The sequence below is a fragment of the Cucurbita moschata genome, unplaced genomic scaffold, assembly GCF_002738365.1.
Source record: "Cucurbita moschata cultivar Rifu unplaced genomic scaffold, Cmos_1.0 Cmo_Scf00003, whole genome shotgun sequence".
NCBI lineage: Eukaryota > Viridiplantae > Streptophyta > Magnoliopsida > Cucurbitales > Cucurbitaceae > Cucurbita > Cucurbita moschata.
Genome location: NW_019268519.1, coordinates 6,817,414 through 6,829,937, shown reverse-complemented (window position 1 = coordinate 6,829,937; position 12,524 = coordinate 6,817,414). Strand labels below are relative to the sequence as shown.

Here is a 12,524-nt window from a genome sequence, read left to right as displayed (position 1 = left end):
ATATGATATATGGTTTAGCATTAGGGCAAACCAATTTAAAGAATAGGAGTGTTATGTGGTGACCCTCACATGTAAACAAGACAAAGTGGCAACGAGTAGTGCGCACTCAACCAACCACCATGAGTGTCAATTTTATAGATACCTTTCGCTATAAACTTATTAGATTGATAAGAAGTTTATCGAGGCACTCATATTCATTTTGAGACTGTTTTAGTAATGTTATGATTTTTTTTAACTGAGTGTAAATATTTCATGACCAAGATTTGCACCTTTATTTGAAATACGAACCTGACACTGATGATCTCAACGTTGTAATGGCCCATCAAAATTAATTAGAAAAATTCTAGAGTAAATTACTTTTTTATAATAATCATGTGGCTGTAGTTTAGTGGTAAGAATTCCACGTTTGGGCGTGGAGACCTTGGGCTCAAATCCCAGCAGGCCACAATTATGTTAATACAACCTTGTGGCTTGTGACGATGAACCGAGGAAGTGACAACGCAACCGAAACGCCAACAAAAAAATCTTCAAATTCTCAAGAAATTTCTAGCGGAACAGAGGATGTGAGCATGATTATAACAAAAGATATTACCATTTGAACAAATAAAAACTCACTTAGAAAATATTATTATATGTTTAAAATTTTTGAGTAAAGCTACTAAACAAACATGTATAAATATATGCCCAACAACAAGACAATTAACTATAATACAATTTCTTAAAAATTTCTAAATTAAAAAAAAAATCCAATTTAATTATACTCTAAAAATTCTCCTTGTGGAAATCAAATTTGGTGGTTGTTTTCCTAGAAAAGTCTTGGGACAGTCTCCTTAGCTCTCCAACCAATCCTTGTGCTCCACAGTAAAACACTCCTGCATTCACATTTCAATCCAATTATACAAATGAGTCGGTGTGCATTCGAGTTACGACCAATCACGAGATCGTTTTAAAACCGGAGATATGATTACGAGGGTGCGTTTTTTTATCATCTCGAGATCATAGAATCAAATGGTAAATATGTAAATTTAGCAAATGCTTACCAACTCGTTGATCTGGATGATTAACAGCAACATGCTTCAAGACATTGCGCCAGTTGGGTCTAGCAAAGTGAGTCTTCACCCTCGTTCCCGACACGATATCGACACCGTTCTTGGCATGGTTGAGATCTTGGAGCATGGTAATGAGAGCAGACCGAGCATCACCCTCTTCGTAAACGCTGGTGCAGTAGTTGTGCAGTTCAATCACTCTGTCTCGGTCGTTCTCAGCAACTTCATCCATGACACCTCGAAACCATTCGAATGAGCCCTGCTCTCTGGTGACCCAGTAGAAGTAAGCTCGTTTGGTGACAAAGGGCTTGGAGTTCTTATCAGCAACGCCATTTTCAATGTCTTTTTGCTCCTTGATGTTATTGAGTACATCCTTGACAATGCTGATCAGCGGGGTGGCGCCGATCCCGAGCCCCACAAGAAGAAGAACATCATATTGTTTGTAGTCTTGAGCTGGAGCTCCATATGGTCCGTCTATCAACAGCCTTGGCAACCTGATTTTGTTGTTGCTTTGGCGCATGTCAGCTCTTAAAAGACCACTTTGATCAACAGATGGAGGCTGACATATCTGCTTGACAGAGAGGGCAACATTATAGTATTTAAAAATCAAACTTCAGAACTTTAAAAGCTTTATGTTTATGAAATTTGATAAAAAAAACAAAATCATTAGTCATATGAAAAAATTAAGCAAGTACCTTGGAGAAAATGTTCTTGAGCTGCAAAGTCCAGTCTCCTGCTGTGCGAATGTGAATGCTCAAGTAATCATCCCCTGGAGCAGATGTAATCGAAAATGGATGCCTGCAACAAAATTCGATCACATCCGTTAATTCCAATCAAACCAATTATCATGATGATCATGGTGATGGAGAAGATCAGACGGTGTAGGATTTACCATTGGAAGGGAGAAATAACAGAACAGTTCACATATATGTACTGTCCGCTTGTGTATTTGAATCCTTGAGGCTTTGACATTTGCAATGCCAGAACATTTCCAGGATACACAGCAACCTGAAAGTTTCCTTTTTTCTATCAGCATAAATTCATACTTTTTTCTCGAGAAAATTTGTGAGTTTTCTAGGCAAGCAAGAAAAAAGAAAAGGGTGCAAGGGTGTAGACCTTTAGAATCCTCACTGTTTTGTAGCCCGATCGAAATGCACGAATCAATCTTTCGCACGCGTAGAGCAAAACAGGAACAGCTAGATACATCCATGTCTATATTCGACAGTGAAACAAAATGTTATTTGGATATAGTTTGGTTACGTTCTTTGTTTGTTATAAAATTCAACGAGATCGAAAAAAAAAAAAACTCACCGTCTTTTTGTACCATTCCTTGGAGAGGTAAAGGTAGTATCCATGGATGATGAAGAGGACATAGACAATGACAAAGAGATGGTGAGAGTACCAAAAGGCATTGAAGCCTGTGAGTCTCTTGATGGTTTTGGGGAGGTTCAGGCGGTTGCGGCGGAACCATGGTTGAGCCAAGGTGAATGCTATGATCATTAGCACCACCATCACAACCCCAGTCCACCCTTCCGTCCCCTTCACAAACCACCAGTAGTTATTCGGTCGCACTTCACCGAAAAATGGCTTCATTGGTTCGTATTCGGCATCGGTTGCATGGAGTAGCTTTGGAAAGTCACAGGTAAGATGTGCTCCAGCATGTAAAACGACTCCAATGGCTATACCAACAGCAATCACCTAATCCAAGCAAATGCAAATTCATGTTCTTATTAAACTTAATTCTTCCCAACCCAACCACTTCAACTGTCGAGTTTCAAAACGATAATCATGGACGATAACGCATTTTAATCCCCTATGCATATCCTTAATGCTCCTCAAATGTGAAAGTTAACAAGTAAGCTAGTAATATCAAGGAGGAATCCAAAAACTTAAACTAGTTAGAATATATTTAATCTTTTATGCCTATTCTTAACAATATCAATCAAAATCCAAACACTTCATTTTGGTTTAGATCACATTTTGGTCCTCAAATTTTCAAGTTTGTTCCATTTTGGTACTTATTCAAGGACAAAACGAGATATTCTAAATGTTCATGGACCAAAATATGAACATACAATAAAAAGATAGTGACAAAATGAGGATTTAAACCAATAATTTTCCAAATCAAACTCAAGCAATTGAAACCAGCAATAACAGCAACAAAAACAAGGAAAATTCAGCAGAGACAAATGATCAAACACATGGTGGGCAACAACAATAACAAAAGAAGAAAACGTACCTTATGGAAGTTGACATTGTCATCAAAAGGGACAACACCGCCAAGCTTGGTCTTACTCCGAAGCCAAGTGATAGTATTCCTACAAACAGGGAGAAGGATGATGGCCATATTGAACTTAAGGGTTTCAGCGGCACCTTTGGCGGTGGTGACACAGTAGCCCATGATATGGAAGACGGCTCGCTGGCGGTACTGGATGAACTTCCAAGCGAAGAGAGCAGCGCAAATGGCAAGCCATAGAGAGATGACCCAAATGCGCTTCCAATTGTCCTCGACGAAGTAGCGGAGTGAGCGATATGCGCGCTTGATGGGGTTGTGTTCCTTTGTGGGGACGAGCTTTTGGCTTAGTAGTTGGCTCAGCACGCGGCTGTCTGTCACGCGGTTGGGCGCTGATGCTTGGTTTGGAGCTTGTAGAAGTAGCATCTCTAAGTTATATAGCTGAAATGCCCACACATGGTACCCAATTAGTTAAATTTCTATCCAATTTGTCTGCATCTTTAAAACCGTTCCATGTAAAGGAAGTCTAAATCCACGTCTAACAGATATTGTTTTCTTTGTACATTCCCTTTAGGGATTTACATCTAACAGATATTGTCTTCTTTGGACATCCCCTCTCGGGATCTGCATCTAACAGATATTGTCTTCTTTGGACCTCCCCTCAAGATTTTTAAAACGCGTCTACTAGTACGAGGTTTTTGTTAGACGAACACGACTCTCACATCTAACCGATATTGTCTTCTTTGGATATCTCCTCTCAGGCTTCCTCTCAAGATTTTTAAAACATGTCTACTAGTATGAGGTTTATATTATACGAACACGACTCTCCACAATAGTATGATATTATCTTTGAGTATAAGCTTTCATGACTTTGCTTTGAGCTTCTCCAAAACGCCTCACACCAAGGGAGAGAGTATTATTTGATTATAAACCCATGATCATTTTCTAAATTAGCCTCTACGACTTTCATCATCCAACAGTTCCCATACCCTTAACAAGAATGTTTGTTATCCTCCACAACCAAGGGGGAATTATAGAAAAATAATGACACATAAAAGAAATAGAATATAAATTTTAATTTATTGGTAAGAGTTGAATGGTTTATTTATTAATTTAAACTATATATTCGATATTTTATAAAATTATGAAAAAAAAAACTATTGATATTAAATTTTTAAAAATATATAATAAATTACTAAAATTTAATATATATATATATATATATAGATTGTTTAATAAATTAGAGATTTATTAAGAATATTAAAATTTCTTGGACAAAGAATTGATATGTTGGGGTCATAAATGCTATTGATATAATATTTAAAGAAAAAGAAAACCATGAATTTAATATTTTTTTGTTTTTATTTATTAGTTGAATAAATGTTAATGTTGGGTGATAATTAAAGTAGATAATTAATATGATGTGTTTAGAGTAAGGTCAAAATAAGTAACATTTTAATAATTTTAATTTAATATGGTATTAAAGAAATGGTATAAAGATACAAACCTCAATATATCCAAGGTTGTCAGGGTCCAACTCTTCCATGATTAAAGCAGCATATTCTTCAGCATCCTCTTGGATTTTTGATAATTTATTAGCTGAAGCACTTAATGCAATTATCTGAAATTACAAATAAATAAATAATTATATTATAAGTTTAACATTTTGATCATTTAATTAAGAATATTAATAATTTTTACCATTTTATTTTAATAATATGGTTAAATTTTTAATAGTGTTTCAAAAATATCTTTTTAAATCTTAAATTTTTTTTTATTAAAATACCATTTAATTTTTTTTAAAAGCTTAAAAAATACCATTAAAATTTTAGCATTAACACTCTTTATCTTTATAAAACATTTTAAAAATAAATTTACTGTCAATATATATGAACAAATACAGTTTATCGACATTTCATAGATTATTTTTAAATTTTTTAATATTATTTTTAAAAATTTACGAGAGTACTCTTGAAAATGGTAATTAAAAAAAAAAAAAAGTTAGTATTTAGGATAGTTTTGAAAATTAAAAAGTATTTTAAAAAAATTTAAAAATCAATCTTATTTTTAAAACAAAATGTTAACTCTTCCCTTCAAAATTAACAATAAACTTAGTTTTGAATTTTTTAAAAAAATTTAAAGATATTTATAAGATTTTTTTAAAAATTTAAAGAATTATTAAAACTTTTGAAATTGAAGACAAAATACAAAAGTCAACCATATTTTAATTAATTTAGCCTAATTTTTAAATAAGAAAAAGTAATTAATATACAAAACAAAGAAATACATATATTTAATATAATTGAAATAAAATAATTGGTGATTATTATTAAACAATATATATCTTGACCTTCTCGTAGAAAAAAAATTTAACCATCAATTTAAATTAATAATTTTTATTTATTTATTTCCAATTACTTTTAGAATATATATATATATATTATTATTAATTTTTTTCCCTCCAGTTACCTCCTTGACTTCTTTTCCAGTAATGCGACCATCGGCATTCTTGTCCACCCTGCACGATCGTACCATTTGTTAGACCAGGCTCTGTTTCAAGCAATCTCCATGGCCATATCCATTCTAGTGAGAGAGAAGAGAGGGAAAAAAGAGATTCATACATATCGAAGAAGATTTGAAGCCTAGCATCGAAGCTTTCATCGATAATCTGCTCCCAGAATTCACGCAGCTCCCCTTTGGTTATGGAAGTTGAAGTTATGCCTCGTCTTCTAGCCAACGCGTCGAACAACTCGCCGGCGAACTCGCTCGACTCCATTCCTGATCCAGCAACGAACCAACAATGATCGGTAAAATTTCAATCATTGGTTTGAACTTGAAAGATTTTGAGAAAAATGGGATTTACAGTTGTTTATACCTATGCATCTTGCGAACAACGACTTCGGAAGCTCTCCATTAATGGCGAGTTCGTTAAATCGATTATCAATCTCTGACCAGGCTTCACTTCCGACGGATTTGGTCATGAATCGGAGGCCATTTAGGGCACGGCTTGCACCGGATTTAGTTCTGTCGATTCTATTGAAGCTTTTTGAGGAAGTCATCCGTTTCAGTTCCTGCGATACTTGCTTCAATTTGAAAGACAATTGAGAGCCTAGCGTAGGGCGCTTCGTCTCGAGTCGGCTCGCTAACATTGCCGTCTCCGAATCTCCGCCTTTGATGTTCTGAACGGAGACTGTATCATCGCGAACATCTAAGGTAATCTCGACGTACTGATCGTCGTCTTTGATTCTCATAGTGCTTCTTGTGCTGCTGCTGTAGCTGCTGGTTCTTTTGTAGGCAACAGAAGGTCCTGTCAATGGTCCGCTGAAGGCAACTCGTTTGGAGCTTCCTGTGCTCTCTGTATCTGACCATGAATCACCAGGTTTGTTCTCTTGGCCCTCCATGGTTGGATCTGAATCTGAACTCTCTGATTTGTTATATGCACTGTGAGATGCACACCAAGTGTTTGTTGTTATGCCTGAGATACAGAAACGTTAGAAAACATTAGGCATCAAGATGCACACCAAGTGTTTGTTGTTATGCCTAAGATACATAAACGTTAGAAAACATTAGGCATCAACCAAACAATTTAAAAAACTCTCTCAAAGGGTAGTTTGGGGTTTTCAAATCTTATTACAAGCTACAATAATTCCAACACCGTTCTTCCCAAGAAAGAAAACGAATCATAGGATGATTGATTCAGTTCTGGAATAGCTAGCCAAATCCATGCCTAGAGTTGTGACTAAGAACAGGAAGAAGGAGAAACAACAAGATTAAAAAGAACACCAATGATTTCAAAACAAAGAAATCAAGAGTGGTTTAGGAAGAAAAACATAGAGAAACAGAAGAATTTGTTTGAATTGAATCTAAGCTGACCTTTGGAGTTGTGAGTTCCAGATTAGGCAAATCTCTTTAGTCGTCTTTGGTGGGGCAGAACAGGTGAATTTGTTTGAAGCAGAGGAGGGGAGGAGGGAAAGAGCTTTATAGTAGAGGATGATTTGGAGGCTGAAGAAGAAGAAGAGTATTATTCAAAGTTAATGGGTTTAATCCAAGGGGCGCATCTGGGTTGTGTTGGGGGAGAGAGAGTGGGGTTGTTGGGCATCAAGCTGTTTTCTTATTACAACAAGAGCATCCATCCACACACATGGTCAATCTTGTCGAACAATATTACAATATTAATAAACTGGGTAGACAAACAAAGAAGAAATTAGCCCCAAACCTTTACCTTTGGCCTTCCTGTGAAACTCATAATGAACTCACTAGATTGGAAAAATATGGTAAGTTTTGAATAAGACTTTTGGTTATTGTTGAGAAGTTTAATACCCATATCCAACGCCTCCTCTCGAACAAAGTACGCCTCCCCTTAATCGAGATTCGACTCTTTTGGACTCTTAGTCATTTTTTACTGCCTTCGAATTGGCTTGAAGCCTTTTTCTTTTGGTTCGAGGAGGATTGACTCATTTTTTCTTTTGGAGTCCTTTGTTCGACATTTGAGGATTTACCAATCTATTGACATGACTAAGTTTAGGGCATGGCTCTGATATCATGTTAGACGAACACGACTCTCCACGATAGTATGATATTGTCCACTTTGAGCATAAGCTCTAATGACTTTGCTTTGGGCTTTTCCAAAAAGCCTCACATCAACAGAGAGAGTATTCTTTATTTATAAACCCATGATCATGCGATGTAGGACTTTGATCATCCAACGCTATTTAGGCTTTACATTTCATTAAACTTTACATTTTCTTTTACAAAACCTTAAAATTTATTTCTACTAAAAAGATTACATATAAATTATTTTTCAAACTGTCTTTTATTAAAATTCCGAGCATTAAATTTGAACATTTATGATGATTGAAATTATATTATTATTTTGTTTCTATAATGTGGATTTTTTTTTTCCCTTTCCATGTTTGCATTTGGAAAATGGGTTAGAAAGTACATTTGTGGATCACGAGACTTTTATCTTTATTTTGAATCTCTTCAACTTTATTGTTTGAGAACTATTAAATCTTAATATTACATGATAAAGTAGATTTGTTTATATTTATGGTGAATTTCAGACTACTTTTTTAAGTTATAAAATTACTTTTTTAAGAAAACACTTTCTATCTTATAATAGAAAACATTAATTAAAGTGCTTAATAATTGATAAAGCTATTATTTAAGTAATTTTGGTAAAAAAAGAAAAAAAGTCTCTCTAATTTTTTAAATACTATTACCCTTTTGTTTGGATATAAAACGTTAAATTTATGAAAATGCTTTAGATTTTGTTTTAATAATATTCATAAATTTTAAAATGCTTTAAAATATCTATTTTTTTTATAAAAATACTATTACCGTTTTGTTTGGATATAAAACGTTAAATTTTTATTTCAATAATATTTTTAAACATAAAAAATCTTAAAAATACTACTTACCTTAAAAAAATATGTCGAATTTTTGTGAGTTGAAAAAGAAAATCTAAAAAACAAAACCTACAATTTCTAACGTTTTTTTTTTTCATTTTTAAAATTTTGAATATTTATAATTATTATAATTTTCAATTATAAGTTTTAATATGAGTAAATAAACCATGAACTATTTAAAAAATTATATTGAATTACCAATTAAGAAGATGAGGGAAAATTGCCCAAAAATGGTTCCTTAAATTCTATCTTTTAGTATAGCCATGAAAATAATAATAATAATAATAATAATAATAATAATAATAATAATAATAATAATAGCTTTGTAGTCTTGAAACACTCCATAAGACATTACATACTCTGCCCACATGTTTGTTTGTATTAGATTAAAATATTAGGTTAGTTAGATAAGAATATCACTATTCAATGAAGATTAAATATATTTGGTCGTATATGAGTCATCTTTTTTTTTTTTTTTTCTTTTTTGTCTCATACTTTGAAATTTTGAATTTTGTTTCTTATGTTTCAAAAGTTCTCAATTAAAAATTAAGTGACATGATATTTGAAAGAAAAAGCTTATCCAATAATGTATTATCACATGACATTTCAATTATACCATCCAATTATTAAATTTTAATGGAATTTTTTAGTTGAGATTTATTTCTTTTTAAAAAAAGTTGAAACATTTAGTTCCCATATGATAATAATTTTATTTTATTTTATTTTGTGTGCTTTATGAGTATGGTTTTAGTTTTTCATCTTTTTTTTCTTTCTAGATTTTAATTAGTTTAGTGTTGTATTGATGTATTGAAATTAATTACAACAGTTAATTAAAAACAATATATATGTGGTTTAACCATTAAGAAATGAAAATTAGAGCATTCAAAACCATTTTGTAAGTGTCAATGGTGGAAAAGTCAAGATAATATTAAAAAGTTGGATATGAAAAGATTGATCTTATGAATGAGAGGAAGAAAAGACCATCTTAGAGAAAACTAAAAAGCTTTGAGAATGTAACAAACCATTGCTTTCCAACTTGCTTACCTACTCCATAACTAAAATGCATCATCATGTCAAATGAGATTTTTTTTTTTAATCATATGTAAAAAATTGACAATTTAGTCCTTATCATTTCCCCTCACACTTTTTCTTTTGAGGAATCCAACCCACCACAAGTAATTGAATATAATTGGATACCATGTTTTTATTTTTTATTTTTCCTTTTTTTTCTTAATCATTTTAGATAATCTATTTCGAAATTTGATAATTATCCACAAAAACCGTTCGATTCCTAGAATCTTATGATATTTCTTTTGCCCTTACGTGAGATTCTATATCAGTTGAAGAGAGGAATGAAATATTTTTCATAAATGTGTAAAAACTTCTCTTTAATAGATGTGTTTTAAAATTGTGAGGCATGTAACGGGTAAAAGTGGACAATATCTACTGGCGGTGGGCTTGAATTGTTACAAATGGTATCAGAGTCAAACACTTGGCGGTGTGCTAGGAAGGACGCTGGCCCCAAAGAGAGTAGATTATGAGATCCCACATCGGTTGGAGAGAGAACAAAACATTTCTCATGAGGGTGTGGAAACCTTTCTCTAGTAGACACATTTAAAATCGTGAGGCTGATAGGGATACATAATGGGCCAAAGCGTACAATATCTACTAGCAGTGGGCTTGAACTGTTATAAATGGTATCAGAGTCAGACACTAAGCAATATGCCACGAAGGACGCTGGCCCCCAAAGAGGGTAGATTATGAGATACCACATCGGTTGGAGAGGGAAAACTTTTCTCTAGTAGACGCATTTTAAAACTGTGAGACTGACAGAGATACGTAATAGGCCAAAGTAGACAATATTTATTAGAGGTGAGTTTGGACTGTTATACCTTACCATTTTAAGTTTCATGTGTGGTTTTTGATTTAGATCGTTCTTTAAATTTTAGGTCTAATACACTCATTTAAATTTTTGGTTAATTATCATAAGTAACATATAAAATTGATGTGGTTGACTTTCTATAGCGTTGTTATCCGACCGTGTACATTAAAATTTTATTTGATTTGTTTATAAGATTTAAAAAGCATTTACAAATGTTTGAGGATAAGGAATTTGAGCTAGTTTGACAAGTTTGAAAACTATGTGAGAAAGAACTATAATGATAGATGTTCTATTTGAAATTTCCTGATAGTTGCTTTCTAAGAATAGACCATTTAACAAACCGAAAGACTACAACAAAAAATAAAAATTGTAAAACATTATTAAAAAGTATTTGAAATTTCATTTTAGCTTATTTGTTTGCTAGCTTCTGAACTTAGTCTTACGTTATTTTGTAATAAAAAAATATTATTCTTGTTATCGTTAGGAATGGTGAAATATCTGTTAGTTCAATGAATGATGCACGTAAATTAGGTAACCTTATTCTTAAAATATCTATTAGTTCAATAAGTGATGCATGTTTGGGAGAGTGATTTATTCTTTAGTTTAAGAAATCTCATATTATAACCGAAAGACTCATGGAATTAAATAAAAATATTATTTATTTATAAGAACATTTTATTCGGGAGTAGCTATCATAAACAAAAACTTTAAACCAGACCACCAAACAACAAAGGTAATGTTTTTTAGTTATGTATTCATTATCTTCTTCTTAATTAGCTAACGTGAGATATGGGTCATATCAACAAAAACTATACCCCACCAAATTTATAGCCGAACATTCCTCCCAAAACTCAAACTCAAACATTATCATCGAATTAATAATCATTTTATTTATACTTTTAAGAGGCAACTTTGGGTGGCTAAAAAATTCCAGACATGTTGCTGCATAGTGGTTAAGTGGCAGGCCTACCAATATAATTATGGTAAGAAAGCAAACAATTAATTAATTAAATAATTAAGGGTTTTGAAATTGATAACATTAAATAATTAGAAAGATACACAAAAGATTTGGTTTTAGAATTGACTTTGTGAAGAGGTTAATGGGTTTTATATGGGAGAGTCTAAGCAGCCTCCTGGTTTCAATTATGAAGCCTAAAAAGGATGACCAAAAAACAATTCCAAGAAGAAGCCACTCTCTTTGACCTTATTGTGGTGGGTGGTGGGATTGAATATATATTCAACATATGAACCACTACACAATAACAAACAAAAAAAGATGTTTGAAATCTATTTGGATACACCGGAAAAACCATTGCTTTTGGGGAAGAATTCACTCTATTTGATTTGGGTTGTTTTTCATGTGTTTTTGTTTTCTTGTAATTATGACTTATGGCTTAAGTTTGGTGTCAATTTGATTCAAATCCGTGTTACTTTTGAAGAAGGTTTCGATCTTGATTTTTATATGTTTGAATTTATGGAGTTTGAGGTTATGTAATTTGTGTTCGGATTGAAATGTTTGAATTGGAATTTGTGATTATTGTGGGTTCACTTAGTAGCCGTTCGGGTCAATGAACAAAAAGTAATTTAATATCTTAGAGTTATTTTTTTTAGCCCAAAAAAATAGAATCATAAATAAACAAATAAAATTAATTATAAAAAATAGCAATCTTTTCCCACCTCTCCCTACTAACCTCTCCTTCCTCCAAACAATTAGTTCTCTTCAACCCATCTCATCTTACCCAGAAAGTAACCGTTGTCAGATTTACTCGAAGAAAACAAAAAATGAGAATGATCTTTACTTAGTTGAGATTCACTCGAGATTTACTTGAAGATAGATCTAATTATATATTAAATCTTTATTTTTTTTTATCATATTTCTTTTTAGAAATCACAGCCAATCATAATCTTCATTAAATTATTATCATTGAATGAGAAATAAATGTCAATCATTTATA

The 12,524-nt window shown here is 32.6% G+C and overlaps 1 protein-coding gene across 1 annotated transcript; it reads right to left on the bottom strand.

The window, feature by feature from the left end:
• Nucleotides 1–650: 650 nt before the first annotated feature.
• On the bottom strand, nucleotides 651–7,579 carry LOC111441206 (respiratory burst oxidase homolog protein B). Its single transcript, XM_023078176.1, has 12 exons — nucleotides 7,153–7,579; nucleotides 6,155–6,754; nucleotides 5,901–6,057; nucleotides 5,749–5,797; nucleotides 4,787–4,900; nucleotides 3,286–3,720; nucleotides 2,358–2,744; nucleotides 2,163–2,258; nucleotides 1,939–2,054; nucleotides 1,742–1,844; nucleotides 1,041–1,614; nucleotides 651–872 (listed from the first exon to the last, which is right to left on the bottom strand). The coding sequence occupies exons 2-12, from the start codon at nucleotides 6,678–6,680 to the stop codon at nucleotides 763–765; spliced, it is 2,667 nt and encodes an 888-aa protein (XP_022933944.1). The 5' UTR covers nucleotides 6,681–6,754; nucleotides 7,153–7,579; the 3' UTR covers nucleotides 651–762.
• Between the last annotated feature and the right edge of the window lie 4,945 nt (nucleotides 7,580–12,524).

Coding starts and splice junctions, on each gene's coding strand:
- LOC111441206 (XM_023078176.1), bottom strand. CDS start 6,680: ATGGAGGGCCAAGAGAACAAACCTGGTGATTCATGGTCAGATACAGAG. Junction 2,055..2,162: donor AAACAGTGAGGATTCTAAAG/GTCTACACCCTT, acceptor GGAAACTTTCAG/GTTGCTGTGTATCCTGGAAA. Junction 1,615..1,741: donor TCAAGAACATTTTCTCCAAG/GTACTTGCTTAA, acceptor TCTGTCAAGCAG/ATATGTCAGCCTCCATCTGT.